The 14591-nt window shown below is 55.2% G+C and overlaps 1 protein-coding gene across 2 annotated transcripts in view; it reads left to right on the plus strand.

Moving 5' to 3' along the window:
• Window positions 1–13238: 13238 nt before the first annotated feature.
• Window positions 13239–14591, plus strand: part of EFR3B (EFR3 homolog B) — an 80719-nt gene continuing 79366 nt past the window's right edge. For both annotated transcript variants that reach the window (XM_062210146.1, XM_062210147.1), the window contains exon 1: window positions 13239–13281. In XM_062210146.1, coding sequence (XP_062066130.1) covers window positions 13275–13281 — 7 coding nt within the window. In that variant the 5' untranslated portion in view covers window positions 13239–13274. The remainder of the gene's footprint in view (window positions 13282–14591) is intronic.

The raw sequence follows: 14591 nt of genomic DNA on the forward strand, positions 1-14591 counted from the left end.
TCAGCTCGCTACATTGCAGAAGGAAGCCAATTACCCTCCTCCTGAACTTCCTTCTCTCGTCATTCTCTCCAAACATGTACCTAGAATTAGTGCCCAGCATGCTCGGGGGAGCAGTTAGAATGAATTACCTCAGAGGTACTGATTAGCTCAGCTGGTGGACAAGGAACACACACACACACACACACTCACCAGATTTTCTGATTCACATAAGATAGAGGAGTCACGTAGGAGTAGGTTTTCTAATGAAGAAAAGACGGAATTTCAGATTCAGCCTAACTTTATGACATGAATATATTTTCTAGACATTTGGGTTTGGCATGTTGACTTGCGTGAGTGGAAGTGTTTCTCAATCTTGCCTTCGTTGGTCTCCTGAAACCTAGTCGCAAGAGAGGACAATGCCAAACAGAGGCTGGGATCCTGGGTGGCATTGTGTTGAGGAAGGAATTCAGAGATGTTGGGAGATAGAAATGCTGAGGACATTCTCCTGTGTCTTTTTACGTCCCCACGGTGGCCCAGAAAACGCGGATGAAGAAAATACCAGCGTGCTTGAGAATGCTCTCGTGACTGTTCAAGTAGGCCAGGAATGCGATGGAAGTGCTAAGCTGAATGGTCCTCCTTATTTCCAGGGCGGTGGATAGGTCCTGGGTGGGCAGAGGCCAAGTGGCAGCACTTGGCTGCCAGTGACAAGGGGACAGGAATTCTGTCCGAGCAGAAAGGCCAGAGGGATCATCGGAAGCTGCAGGACTTCAAAAGACTTTCTGGTCATGTGGTCTTCAGTACCAACATTAATGACCAGCTACAGGTGTATAAACGTGTATTTCAGGAGTGGTGTTTGGCCTAGTGATTCAGACACCAATGAGGACGCCTCTGCCCCACATCAGAGCAGCTGGGGTCAATTCCTGCCTGTCTCCTGACTCCTGTTTCTTGCTAACGTAGATGCTGGGAGGCAGCGGGCACAACTCAAGTAACTGGTTCCTGCCACCCACAAGGAAGATTTGAATTGAGTTCTTGACTCCCCGCTTCAATCTCCCTCTACCATTGTGGGTATTTGGGCAGTGAGCCACTGGGTGGTTGCATTCTCTGATCCTGTGTGTCTGTGTGTGTCTGCATATCAAATAAATTTTAAAATTTGTAAATGAGTATGTTTGAATGTAAATGTATACTTATAAATACAATTATTTATATCTAAATAAAATATAAAAATATGTTTAAATAACTAAAATAATTTAAAGTGATACTCAGAGTCTGCTGAAGGAAGTCCGGACTGAGGTCAGATCACCCTGGCAGAGTCACAGCCCCACAGCCAGTTACCAGGTCCCAGACTCCAGGAACAGAGGGAAGACCTGGGTGCTTCTGAGAAGCAACCCGTGGTCACAGCCCAAGTGCCCATGGATAGTTCCTGCAGCCATTTGCCAAGGTAACTTGGGGTGGGGGGAAAATGGATTATTAGACATGATTCTTAGCTACTGTTATTTTCCCAGCGTGCTCAATATTGCTGCCTCCTACAGGTCAGAATGGGGGTCTGTTAGAATCAGGTCCTGGGGACGTTTTATTCAGCGACTACTTCACTGTGGGATGTAGGAGCCCTGAGTCCATCCGTAACGATTTCCTCTGCTCTTAAGTATGAGCCGAAGCGGGCGTTCTCAGAGACAGACATGCTCACAGAAACAGCCTCTAATTTAAGTGGGACGTGTTTGCAGCACGCTGGAAAGCGGTGTTTATGAGAGCAGGTCCGAGCAGGTCCCCAAGGCACAGTAAATGACTGCGCACAGCAAGTTTGCTCAGCTCCCACTGGCCCAGCGCCGCTGCTTTGCTGCTCCTCGGCCCACATCGGTGGTGTTGTGTGGAGTTCCCCGCCAGCCGAGTCTGGTAACATCCCAGGACTGCGGGCAAGGAACGTGCCCCCAGGGGGCAGAACGTCACACAGCACCTCTCGCTGTCCGTCTGTCTTCCAAGAGGAGGTGACCCAGAGTAAGAATTATCCGTGAGTCACGGTTATGTCTGACGTGTTGACTCTTCCATTAGGGGACTTGGAACAAGACCGCAAAATAGTTTTGAGCTAGGGATATTTTGAATGAGTTATTGTGCAGAAGTGATGTTGTCCCTTTGGGGAATGTCACTGGGGAGAGAGGAATGCGGAATGAGCTAATGGGTTGGGCCCAATTAATCAGATGAACGGATTTCTCACTCAGCCTCCTTCCCAGTGCTTGTGCGATGGGATTGAACAAACACCCAGAGTGGTGGGGGTGGAGGCTTTATGTTAACCCAACTACAGGGACATGCCTGCTGCAGAGTCAGTTTTACCTAGTCCCTTCCTTGGGGTGCCAAATACACTCGTCCCTTGGGATGGCTGTAGGTGGTTGGTTCCAGCGCCCCTAGAATATCAAAATCTCTTGAGTGCTCAAGTCCCACACATAAAATGCAGTATTAAAGTGCATAGAATAATCTATGCACATCCTTCCGTATACTCACTTCTATACTCCTTAGCATCCCTACAGCATTATAAATGCTACGTAAATGGTTGTTATATTGCTTTGTGTAGGGAAAAATGACAAGAAAAAGAAGCCTAAATGTTTTCCAAATATTGGTTGAATCTATGGGTGCAGGACCCACAGATACAGAGGGCTGACTGTGCTTTTATTTATCTATTTTAAGTAAATCCCTTCTATTTTCCTCTCTTGCTCCCATCTACTAATTGTATTTGTATTACTTTGATAGTAGCTAAATTTTATAATTTGGTTTTCATTTAAAAAAATTTTTTTAAAGATTTTGTTTATTTGAGAGGTAGAGTTACAGACAGTGAAAGGGAGAGACAGAGAGAGAGGTCTTCCTTCCGCTGGTTCACTCCCCAAATGGCTGCAACGGCCGGAGCTGAGCATATCCGAAGCCAGGAGCCAGGAGCTTCTTCTGGGTCTCCCATGCGGGTGCAGGGGCCCAAGGACTTGGGCCATCCTCCACTGCTATCCCAGGCCGAGCAGAGAGCTGGATGGGAAGAGGAGCAGCCAGGACTAGAACCAGCGCCCGTATGGGACGCCAGTGCTGCAGGCAGAGGATTAACCTACTGTACCACAGCACTGGCCCCTATAATTTGGTTTATATGATGCAAATTTGACACAAGATCACAATGCAACTGTGAGGAGTGATGAATACCACTTTGAGATCTTAGATCTGGAGTTGAAACCCTGACATGCTTAGGGTTTTTCCCTCTTTGGAAGGGTGTGAGTGTATTTTTTTCCCCAGGGGCAGAGAGACAGTGAGCAAGAGAGGTGCATAGGCAGACTGAGAGATGGGGCTCCCCTCTGCTGTTTCCCTCCCCAGATATCCACACTGACTGGGAGCCAGGAACTCAATCCTGGTCTCCCACATGGGCGACAGAGACCTCGATTGCTTGTATCCATCATCAGGTGGTTCCCAGGATGCACAGTAGCAGGAAGTTAGAATCAGGAGCACAGGTGGGGCTAGAACCCAGGCACTTGGATATGAGAATGTAAGCATCCCAACTGGCGGCCCAACCACCAGGTCAAACACCCACTCCTGTTTTCAATTGTCAGAGGAATTGTTGCTTTATGTGTCTTGCTTTCCTGAAGTTCAGGTTACTAATCTGCTTTATCCAATATGCTCCCTTGGCTATTACAAAGCCTATGCTAATACCATGTCGCTGAATGTTCCAAGAGTTTCCTTAGTTACAATAAGATGGTCAGAAATACTTTCAACAATTGCCTTCATTTGTTTCTTTGGGAGAAATTAAATGGTTGGAAGGCAAGTAGAGAAGCCTTCATAGGATTCGCTTTGAGTTAAATTACATGCACATGTATCATTGAGAGCCTTTTTGCAATTACTGGCTTATTAGAGAGAGGTGAACAGGAGGTAGAGTAACCAGAATGTCTGAAAGGCAGGACACCTTCATGGGACAGACAGCAATGGACAGAGGTGACCAGACTCTTGGACATGTGTCTTGTTCAGCAGATTTGAAAAAATGGATGTTTCCAGAGTGCCCAAGTACAGTTAGAAAGGTGAGTACATAGAGGACTGGAATGTTCAGATTGACTGATTAGCTAGCTACAATATAACCAAAAGACTGCGGGGAGTCAGACAGCAGAACAAAGGGAACTGGCAGGTTTATCTGAAGACGTTGAGCTCTGAGGTCTGATACACCATCCTCTCTGTTGGAACACACCTGCCACAGGGACAGGAGGACCCGTCTCTGCTGCTCCAGGTGCCCAAGTCCTGAGGACTTGCTTGTTTCCAGTCTACTGCCAAAGTCAGGGACGACCCCTGCCCCAGGCTCAACCTGACCCGCTGCTTGATTGCCTCGCACCCGTTCTTACAGCCGGAGGGCAAGGCAGGTGAGGAGGGAAGGGCTTGAGATGTGTCAGTGCAGGCTTCTGAGTGTAAGAGCACCCACACGCCTTCATCCCTGGGCGTCCCTGATGCTCGAGGCACCCACTGTAAAGAATAGTTCCCTCGTCCGACGGCCTCTCAGCTGTCGCATCTCAGTTGGAGTTGTGAACGACTTTGCTCTTAACCACACATCCATCCATCATTGTGTTCAGTTGCGGTGCTAATTCTCATCCCCTGGTCAGGAAAGCATCTGCCACCTCCGAGGCTCCTACGCCAGACCCAGTGCTGTTTCCCCTTGGCAGCGGCCCCTCCACCACCACTCAGTTATCCTGGGACAGCCTCCTCTTCCCCTGCGCGCTGTCCCATTCTCCCAACCACATCCGCCAGGGCCTCCTACCTGCAGGACTCAGCCTTCCCTTGCACGGGTTGGGGGTGGGGCTCGAGAATCTGCCCTTTGGTGAGCTCTCCAGGGGGTGCTGATGCCAGTTGTTGGGGAAGCCCTTTGTGAAAACCCCTTCAGGTCCCAGCTCTTTCTTAGAAGAGTGACAGTGCCTTCCTCATCTGCTACCTCGTCTGTTGCCACATGGCGAACTTGCAGTTAACTACTTGTAATCTGGTGAGAAACAGAAGGAGGAAAACAGCTTGGAGGAAGGAGTCTGCAACCCTGCTCCTAGCACCTGCTGTGTGACACTGGGGATGTCTATTTAAAAATGAACCTCCTCATTCCGGCAGAGCCACAAGGCTGTTGTGAGGCTTAGATGGAGATACTTCGTTCATTGAGTATGTGTTGAGTGTCTACCATGTGCCAGGCACCAGGACTGGGTTAGTGCCATGTATAACACCTAGTGGGAACTTGGCACATACCAATTCCCTTCTCTTATCCTTTCCTTCCCCGGCCCCTAAACCTGAAGGTCACCATTTGCATTCTCCCTTTTCTTGGCTGGCCCTGTGCTTAGTCCAGCTGCCTCCTGCCACTCTTAGGTTCCTGAGAGATGACACAGGACTGGTTGCAAATGACTTCCTCCTCTTGACCTCAGAGTAGGGCCCCTGCGTCCAGTCTCCAGGTAAAAAGCCCCAATGTGGCAAGCGAGGCAATGTAGATGCCAGAGAGGACTCCTTCCCCACTTTGCCCATGAAGCTGACAGCCAGAGTGAGGCCTGAGGGTCCAGTTTGTTTCCTGTGCCCTGGACCCAGCTGAGCCCTCCAAAGCCATGGGTGCCACCATGGGAGAAGGTGCTCATGGCCCATCTCTTGCCACCCTAAGGGCCACTTCCTAGAAGTGTGCCTAGAAGATAGGCACAGGCAGTCAGAAGGATTTTATCCTTTGCCAGTCTCTGCTGGGAAGCACGAGGAGGGGCCAGACTGTGTGCACAGCCCTGTTGTGCATCTTCCGCGCTCCTGGAGCCAGGAGCCCTCTTTCTGAAAGAAGCGGTCCTGAGTCGGGGGGAGATGCGTCTGGTTGCCGCTGGCCTTCTCGCTCCATATCCAGCCTCCACCGTATTTGCAGAGTTCCCTCTGTTGGTATTCCCATCCAACTGACAACTGCCAGAAGGATTTTTGCCGCTGAAGAACTCCAGGTCTTTGGTCGCTGGGCCCAAGCCTGCCTTTCTAGGCTGTGTCTCTCACCACATCTTTTGGTTAGTGGACGTGCTGATCAAGTGAGCCATTTGCAATTCTCTGTACACATCCATGGCTTACAACACCTATCTTTGCTCACGTTATGCTCTTCCTAGAAGGCCTCTTCCTGCCTCCACCCACCGATTCCTTCCCTGAAGTCTCCGTGCCTCCCCCCGTCCACCCAGGCAGACTTCTCTGAGGGCTCCATCTTCAGCTGTCTTCAGAGACATCATTTTTCACCCTGACTTACCTTCTCGGCTAGACTCTGAGTTTTCTGGGTGTCAGGGTTGTGCCTTCTCTCTCCCCACTGTGTCTAACAGGCTCTCCTGTGGGTAGCAAGCTCTCAATCAATGCACGTTCCCTAATTTGGAGTAGGAGTGAATCCCAACCTGCCAGGCGTCAGGGACTCAGGGCTTCCCAGCGTCTCCGTGGTCTCCCTTGTTGCGTGCATAGCGGGATGTGGATGTCTGAGCTTCCGCACAGAGAGCTGCCGGGCGTCCTCTCCCCTAGGCCGTGTTGTGAGGCCGCAGTGGGCTGTCCTTCTGAGCCAGAAAAGTGAGAGTGGGCTAGAGAGTCAGAAGTTGAGAACTGGGGCTGAGTATGCAAGAGGCGTCCCATGACCAGGCAGCATAGCATGCACGGAGGGGAAAGTGGGCACGGCCAGGGCTGCTTGGCCACAGGGCTGCTAGTGGAAGTAGAAGTCAGCACCCGTTAGTGGGAAAGAGGGATGATTTTAGGGTCCAAACCCAGCACAGGGCAGTAAATAGGCAAGGGACAGGGTTTGGCTCAAATGGACGAGGGCAGCGTCCTTGGAGAGTTGGCATCAAGCCCCACTGAAGTCCGAGGGCTCTTCCTGGTTTCGGTGTAGCATCTCTCGTGTTTTCTGTGTTTTCCTGAGGAGCCATGTTTACAAGTTCCTGGAGGTCTGTCTCTGTTTCATGTTGCAGTTGATTTCTCCTCAATGTTGCAGTGGGTTCGTTTCTGAGAGGAGCAGGGTGGTGGGGGCAAGAGGCGCGGAGTCACCACACAGACCCCGGGAGTCGGGTGAAAGCAGGCTTGAGGCGAGCAGCCGGCAGACTCGTTTATTACAGTTGGTACAACAGCTTATATAGCCAAGACCAGCCAATCTGGTCAAGGGGCAGTCTATACCCCAACCAATCACAGCCTGTTGCCAGGCAGTTTCCACAGCCAGGTGGATTTCAAAGCCATTCCTGACTAACTGAGGCTGGCCAGCCAGTGGCCACCTTCGCATGGCCTTCTCATTCCCCTACAGTTTCAGTTTTGTTAGAGCTGCTCTTTGAGGAGGTTGGCAGCCTCCAGACAAGCCCATCCCTCCGGCTGGGAGGAAGCTTAGTTCTCATTAGCCACAGCCCAGACAGCCAGACCCGAGCCCTTGAGACCACCTACCTGACCAGTCATTCGCTTCTCATTCCCTTTCTCTTCCGAGACATGCCATCAATAAGAAGAACAGATGACATGACACACGGGCCTTCCAGGCCTTCAGAGTATGGGTGGGCGTGAGAACCGGCCCCCAACCGGAAGCAAGGGTGGAACAGGCCGGAGAGGAAGGGCCGTGGATGGGGAACAGGAGCCTCCTGGCAGCTGGCGGCAAGGAGAGCTTGGAAAGACAAGATTTCCCAGTGTAGCCTAGAAAGTTAGGGTATTAGCAAGGCAACGCCTGTGCTTTTCACCAGAAGCAAGTGGACTTGGATTTGAGCTCCAGGGACCAGAGAGGGTAGCAGCTGAAGCAGGCGACCTGGCTCCACCTGGATCGGAGGGCAAGCCGCAGCTTGTACAGAGCATGGTGGCTGGCAGATTTGCTGTGCTTCTGAACCTCAGTACTATACCAGTCCGCATCTCAACTCCCCACACGCTGCGGCCAACCCTGCTTGGAAAATCGTTGTGTGGCAGCGTTTTCCACTCCCGGATGCGCAGGCCCTGTTCCTGGCAGCAGCAGCTCTGTCCTCCCCATCCCTGGAACCCCCCCTCCCCTGCACTCCCTGTCCCTACCATGTCTCTCCTCCTGCAGCCCAAGTTGGCTCCCAGTAACCCTGGTGACAAGAGCGCGCCCTCCTGCCGGGGCTCCTGAGCTGTTGTCTGTGCTATGGAGATGCGTTCCTCCCTTGCGCTGTGGCATTGTTTTGATTGGCTCTTCTTCCCCAGTGGCTTCCAAGAAATAGGTCAAGGTAGTTACCCTGCTTTAAGAGAGAAGTGCTGGGAGTTCAAGTCAAACAGCCCCAAGTCAGGAATCCCAGGTTCTATTTCCGGCCTCACAGCTGTTATGTGACCTGTCCTTAGGGGCTGCTTCTCCCCTGGGATCTCCCTAGGCCCTTTCTCAGGTCTCCTGAGTGCTTTGTTTTTTTTTCCAAAGCTCTATTTCCTGGAGCTGTCTCTTCTTCCCTTTTCCATCTTTCCAGAAGGTGCTTTAAAGCTCTCGGCCGCTCAGGGCTGGTGCCTGGAGCAGGAGCTGTGGCAGTCAGGTGGCTGACCAGAGGAGCCCAGAGTCTGCGCAGACACAGCTGAGCGCAGGCTGTGTGCCCTGTGCTGCAGACAGTGACGCCGGGAGTCTGAGTGCAGCTTCCCCAGTCTCCTGTCAATGCTGGGCAGGGCCTGCCACTGCTAGGCCTCACTTTCTCTGGGCCACAGGGAAATGCAGCCCCAGCTTGGTCTGGGGAGATCCGGGGTCTTCCTGTGGGGCTGGCTCAGGCAGAGGGGAGCACTGTTACTTTCACAGCAAAGGAAGTTCTCAGGGTGACCACGTTAGCCGGGGTGCACGTTTTAAGGCTTAGTTCTTTGGTCTGATCAATCAGCCCGAGACAAACCCCGCCCTCCTCCAGCTGTGGCATTGCTTGCCCGGAGGGGCGGGGGACACCACTGCTGAGACCTAGGAAGGAGCTGGAAATTAATGCCCTGGTTTCACATCTGAATTGCTTGAGACCAGCCCCCCTAAACCCTAACTGGGGAAGTGAAATATGGAGGAGGCAGAGGGGCAAAGGCAGGTGAGGGAGGGACGGGGCATGGGGGTGTAGGCTGCCAGGAAGACCACTCGCTGTGACGTGCGGTTGTTAGGGTCCGCAGGTGTGCACCACAGGCCAGCGCGGTGCGGCCGCACTGAGTCCCAGCCTCTCCAGCCTTGGTTTTCCAGCTAAGAAAAGGGAGCAGTGGTACTGTGCTTACCCCGCTGGGCAGCCAAGGTGCTAGCTTCTATGTGCAGGGCCCGGCACACACCTGTTGCACTCGGGGCACGGGTGATTTCCTTTCCAAATCCCTCCTTGGCGTAGCCCTCACCATCATTCGGATTTTCACTAAGAACCTGCCTACGATGGGAATCCCGGCTCTGACTTCCCGTCCTTTCCACAGTGCAGCCGAGTAGCCGATCTCTGCCTGGTGTCTCCTCGTGAGCGCACGTTCTGCACGTGGGGACTCCTGAGACCTGTGCTTCCAGTGTAGATGGGGAGCTGGAGCCTGTTTCCCACCAAGTCTCACTCTCCTCTGAAGTGAGTAACACCACTGATCTAGCCTTCGGCAGCACCATTTCCTGCATGTGTGCATGTGTGTGTGTGCGCGTGTGTGCTTGTATTGCTTTTACAGCTAACGAATCCCTTATGAAAAATTCACAGTCAGCACAAATAATGGCACTGCAGAGTCTTCACTCCTGCTCCAGCTCCCGTTTGCCAGCAGCAGCCTGGGTCTCACAGCCCGCCTGACTCTCCTCATTCTGCTCTTGCCCTCCTCTGGCTGTTTTCTTGTTTACCTCTCATCCAGGCCATGCCTTGCAATCTGTTTGGTTTCGTTTTTCCTTGCATAATCCAAGGACTCTCAGATCATGTCAAAACCAGTTGTCATGCCACCCCCAATATGGGTTCTGAATCCGGGTACAGAAATGATGTTCTGGGGTGGGCGGTGTGGCACAGTGGGGTAAGCTGCTACTTGGGATGCCTGCATCCATGTCAGAGTGTCGGTTTGAGTCCCGGCTGCCCCTCTGTCTATCGAGTTTCCTGCTACAGCATGTGGGAAGGCCATGGATGATGGGTGGCCCACGTGCTTGGGCCTCCGCCACCCAGGTGGGAGACCCGGCTGGAGTTCCTGGCTCCTGGCTTCTGCCTGGCCTGGCCCCAGCTATTTTGGGCATTTGTGGAGGGAACTGGCGGATGAAAGGCATCTCTCTCTCTCTCTCTCTCTCTTGTTCTCTCGCTCACTCTCTCTCTCTCCCTCTCTGTCATGCTGCCTTTCAAATAAATAAATACGTGCATCTTTCAAAAAAGATGGCATTCCGTGTGGTCCTGTACATTTAGGCTAGTTTGCCCTGAGTTCTGTCGCAGGTACTGCAGCCTCCCCAAGGTGAAGGTCACCAGTGACCGTGTGTGTCCCTGGTCATGAGCTTCCTGGTCTGGAATTACTGGAGTTACTGGTCTGGAGAGCCTGGTCTGGATCCTCAGGCAACTGTGGAGGAAAGGGCCAGCTACGTCTCAGAGAAGCTGGGGGTGGACTGGGTGCCCTCGCCACTGAGACCGTGGAGCCCGGAGGGTGGTGCTGCCTGCTGAGCCCAGGGCAGGTCAGAGACCATGAGCCTCTTCTTCTGGTTCCTGCAGGGGAGAGGGCAGATTTGGGAAGCTACTTCTTGGAAGGGTTCCCACTGGCATATTCAGGGTCCCTGCCCTCTGGCCAGAGCACCCTTGCCAAAGGGTGCAGGCTGGCCAGATGACCCCTCCGCTGCCCCCTAAGGAGCACAAAATGGTGGGGAGGGAGCCGCAGGGTTCCAGAGCGCCTCCTAGAGGACGATGCTAGCAAAAGCTGTACAGCAAGTTTCAGTGCAAGTATGTCCCGAGTAACTATTAGGGGCAAGCATTACAAATTGTTCGTATTCGTTTGAAATTCACATCTCTTCCGGTGCTTTGTATTTTTATTTGCTGAATCTGGCAACCCTGGATCTGGGCTGGGTACCCAAGTCCCTGCCAGCAGCCCCGCCCCACCTTGGTGGCCTCACAAGGTACACACCCCTGCCCCTCGGCTCTGCTGTAGCACGCTGCACTTCACAGCCTCTACCTGCGAGCATCTCTGGTCTTTGCAAGGTGCAGTGCCCCAGGCTGGGATTATCCACGTCATCGCCACAGTTGGAAACGCTGCCCATTCTGCAAAGCCCATCTCCGCTGGGCTTTTCTCCACGAACCTCTCCACTGCCTCAGGTACATGCCTCTGGAGTCTGTAGCAGGTTTGATTATCGGTTTTGCATGTCCTCCTCTCCCAGGTGCCTTGCACAGCGTCCAGCACATAGTAAGGAGAAACCCACAAACTTTAGATAAATACAATGAGTTAACCTATCACCCTTCTAACTATCTAAATACAAAGGTATTTTTAAAAGTTGGTGAAAATGCATATTATGAACACATAATGCACGGATCTCAAAACTTTTTGCACCAAAATGAGCTTATTTTTAATTTCACTATGCTCATACTTTCCGGAGCCCCCTCACAGAGGTCTGTGTCTGTCATGCAGAATTGGCGGGGTTCCTTCCTTGTCATGTATCCTTTTTTTTTTTTTTAAGATTTTATTTATTTATTTGAGAGGTAGAGTTACAGACAGTGAGAGGGAGAGACAGAGAGAGAGGTCTTCCATCCGCTGGTTCACTCCTTAAATGGCCACAAAGGCCCGAGCTGACCTGATCCGAAACCAGGAGCTTCTTCCGGTTCTCGCACGTGGGTGCAGGGGCCCAAGGACTTGGATTAACCTACTGCGCCACAGCGCCGCCCTGCCATGTAACCTTTTTATCAGGAGTCAGCCAGGGCTCCCTGACAGCAGTTTCACTCCTTGCACGGACACCAGGGTGTTTCCCCGAGCACAGCTTGTGTGCAGCAGAACCGTGGGGTGGGAGGATCTCCACCTGCCCAGATCCAGCTGCCCCCCAGGTTCTGCCTCCTGCCCTTGTTCAGGCCTGGCTCTCAGCAGGCCTCAGTGCCACCCCACTGGGTGCTGGAGAACAGACGCGGAGCTTCCTGAGTTGCCCAAGGTCGAGAGTAAATGTGGCGTCCAGAGCCATCTCAGAGCTGGCATGCTGCTTAGGTAGGGAAAGAGGTAAAGGGACAGGAACAAACTGGGAACAGCTAGGGATTGGGGGGGCAGGCAGAGAAAGAGGAAACACGGGTTTGGGGTTCAGCAGAGAGAGAGCACTGTTCCAAGAGCCTGACAATCTGGACTCTCTCTCTTGCTTTGTCCTACCTTGGGCGAGGAAGGAAGGAAAGGAACTAGTGACCACAGTGGCCACTGTGTACTTTTATGTAAGGTTTATTCCGATTTCCCACGAGTGCTGAGGTTCAGAAGTGGTGATAAAGGACGCCTACAGAGCGGCAGGGCAGGTCCTTCCCACCCCGACTTCTAGCAGATTTCTACTAGCAGCAGAAAAAACCCCAACTCAATGGGGCTAGAGGACAAACTACGCCATAAGTATCCGAAGTGTGAGCCGCAGGGCTGGCTGGGTAGGAGCAGCAGGGAAAGACCTTGGGGCGTGGGGCCGCGTCACACCACGTGTTTCTCAGGAGGGTACCGTTGGGGCAGCCCTGGGGCGCAGCCCGAGAGATCCTGGCGGCAAAGCTGCAAGTCACACCCATCAGCCTGGGAGAGGAAAAGCAGGTGCAGGGCGTTTCCTGCCTGGGAAGGACCAGGTGGCCAGCACCTGGCCAGCGTGTCCGGAGGGCCCTCTTACATAACGGGGCTTAGCTAAGGGAGCCGGGACACGGCAGCGGGTTCTGCGCCGTTCGTCCTCCTCGAGCCCCCGACACAACCCGGACCTAGCTGGGGGAGGGGTCCAGCGGCAGCTCCCAGCGCCCCCTGACCCCGGGGCCTGCTGGTCAGGGGAAATCCCAACGGTCGACCTGAATCGGGGTCTGGGGTGGGTGACTCCCCAGGTGCGTGACTCCCCAGGAGATCGCGCAGCCCGCGGACCCCGCCGCCCGGGCCACCCGGCCACGGCCTCGCAGAAGGCGAACCTTGGGCTAGGGGTTCCCGGGTGTGGGCCGGGCCGGGGCGGGGCCGGGGGCGGGCCGAGCCGTGGGAGGCGTGGCCTCGGCCCAGCCCCCGCCCCTGCGCGCAGCCTCGCCCAGAGAGCCGAGCGGGGGGCGGCGCGGCGGCCTGGACTCTGAATGGGCTGGCGGCTCCCGGCTGCGTCCCGCCCCGGCCGGCCCCTGCGCTGCTCCCGCCCGCCCGGCCTCTCCGGCTGCCGCCAGCCTCCGCCCCGCGGTGAATGAAAGGCGGCGCCGCCGGGGGCTGGCTGCGAACGACGCGGCGACTCCGGCCTCCCGGGAGGCGCGCGCCCCGCCGAGATGTACGGTAAGGGAGGCTGTGCGCCGGCCGGGTCCGGGGGCGGCTGTGCAAACTTCCAGCAGCGGGCCCCTTGTCCCCTTTGCGTGGCCCCGGCGAGAGGCGAGGGCGCCCGGTCGGCGCCCGACTGGGCGGTTGCGGGCGCTCCGTGCGCGCGCGTCGGTGCGGAGAGGACAAAGATGCCCGGGGCCGGGGAGCCCGGGTCCTCGGAGCTGCTTTGGGCCCGGCGGGCGCCGCGGCGGTGGGCAGGGGCTGGAGTGGTCGCGAGCTGGTGGCCCTGGTGGAGGAGGTGGCCGTGTGACCGCGTTCGCAGGATGGACAACAGCGGTTTGCGCCTTTGCGCCGGGGAGTTTTCTGCGGGAAGCCGGTCGGCGGCTAAGGGGAGACGCTCGCTGCGGGCCTGAGGATGGAGAGGCGGCGCCGGCGCCAGCGCTGCTGGGGGCCTCCTCTCGGCCGCGCGCCAGGGGGACCCGGGGCCCCAACTTGCCGATGTGTCTGCGGCGGGGAGGGTGCGACACAGCTCCGGCCTCGCCTCCCGCTCCCCAGCCGCGGCCCCCACCCAGGTGCAACAGTTCGCAGACCCTCGGCGCGCTCCGCTCCGCTTGGTCGTTTGCCACGAGTGCGTCTGGTGCTGGAGGCAGTGAGGGAGAGGAAAAGAGCGCTTTGGGTCCCACGCTGCGGCGCTGAGGACTGGAGCCCTGGGACCCCCAGAGCCTCCAGGTCCAGGGCTGTGCGTGTAAGAGCCCCCACGGACACAGGTCCTTCAGCACCGGGTCCTGGCAGCTGTTCTGGGGTCAGCACAAGCGCTCGAGCTGCGCGCACCTCCCTCCCCCACCGCAAGGTGGGACCCAGGCTGCACCTGAGCGTTCTCGGAAGGGCACGTTCCCAATTTAACCCATCGCGAGGCTGCGCGGCAGCCTCCCTCCGCGAACAGACCGTGAGTCACAAAGTTTGTTGGAGGCAGAAGAAGCTGCGAGCGCGGTGGGAAGGCTGCGCAATGGCTAAGCACTCCTCCCCCGCCCCCCACCCCCCCCAGTACAGAGGGAGAGGGACTCAACTTTTTCCTCCGTTCCTCCCCTTCCCAGTTGGTGAAACGCCACGGAGATGTCGGCAGGCCCCCTTAGCAAGGGTCGTTCCTCTAGAAGGCACCAGGAGGGGGAGATGTGGACCTCAGATGCGGGGCTGCTAACCAGTGGGGGCTCAGGAGGGTGACAGGTGCTGGGAGGTGGTGGGGCTCCCGGAAGACAGCTGCTGCTTTTGTCTTTAAAACGCTCTGCTTTTCCCGTTCTCTGCCCAGGAAGCAGCCGCCTGAGGCTGCA

This window comes from Lepus europaeus, chromosome 13 (genome assembly GCF_033115175.1).
Source record: "Lepus europaeus isolate LE1 chromosome 13, mLepTim1.pri, whole genome shotgun sequence".
Taxonomy (NCBI): domain Eukaryota; kingdom Metazoa; phylum Chordata; class Mammalia; order Lagomorpha; family Leporidae; genus Lepus; species Lepus europaeus.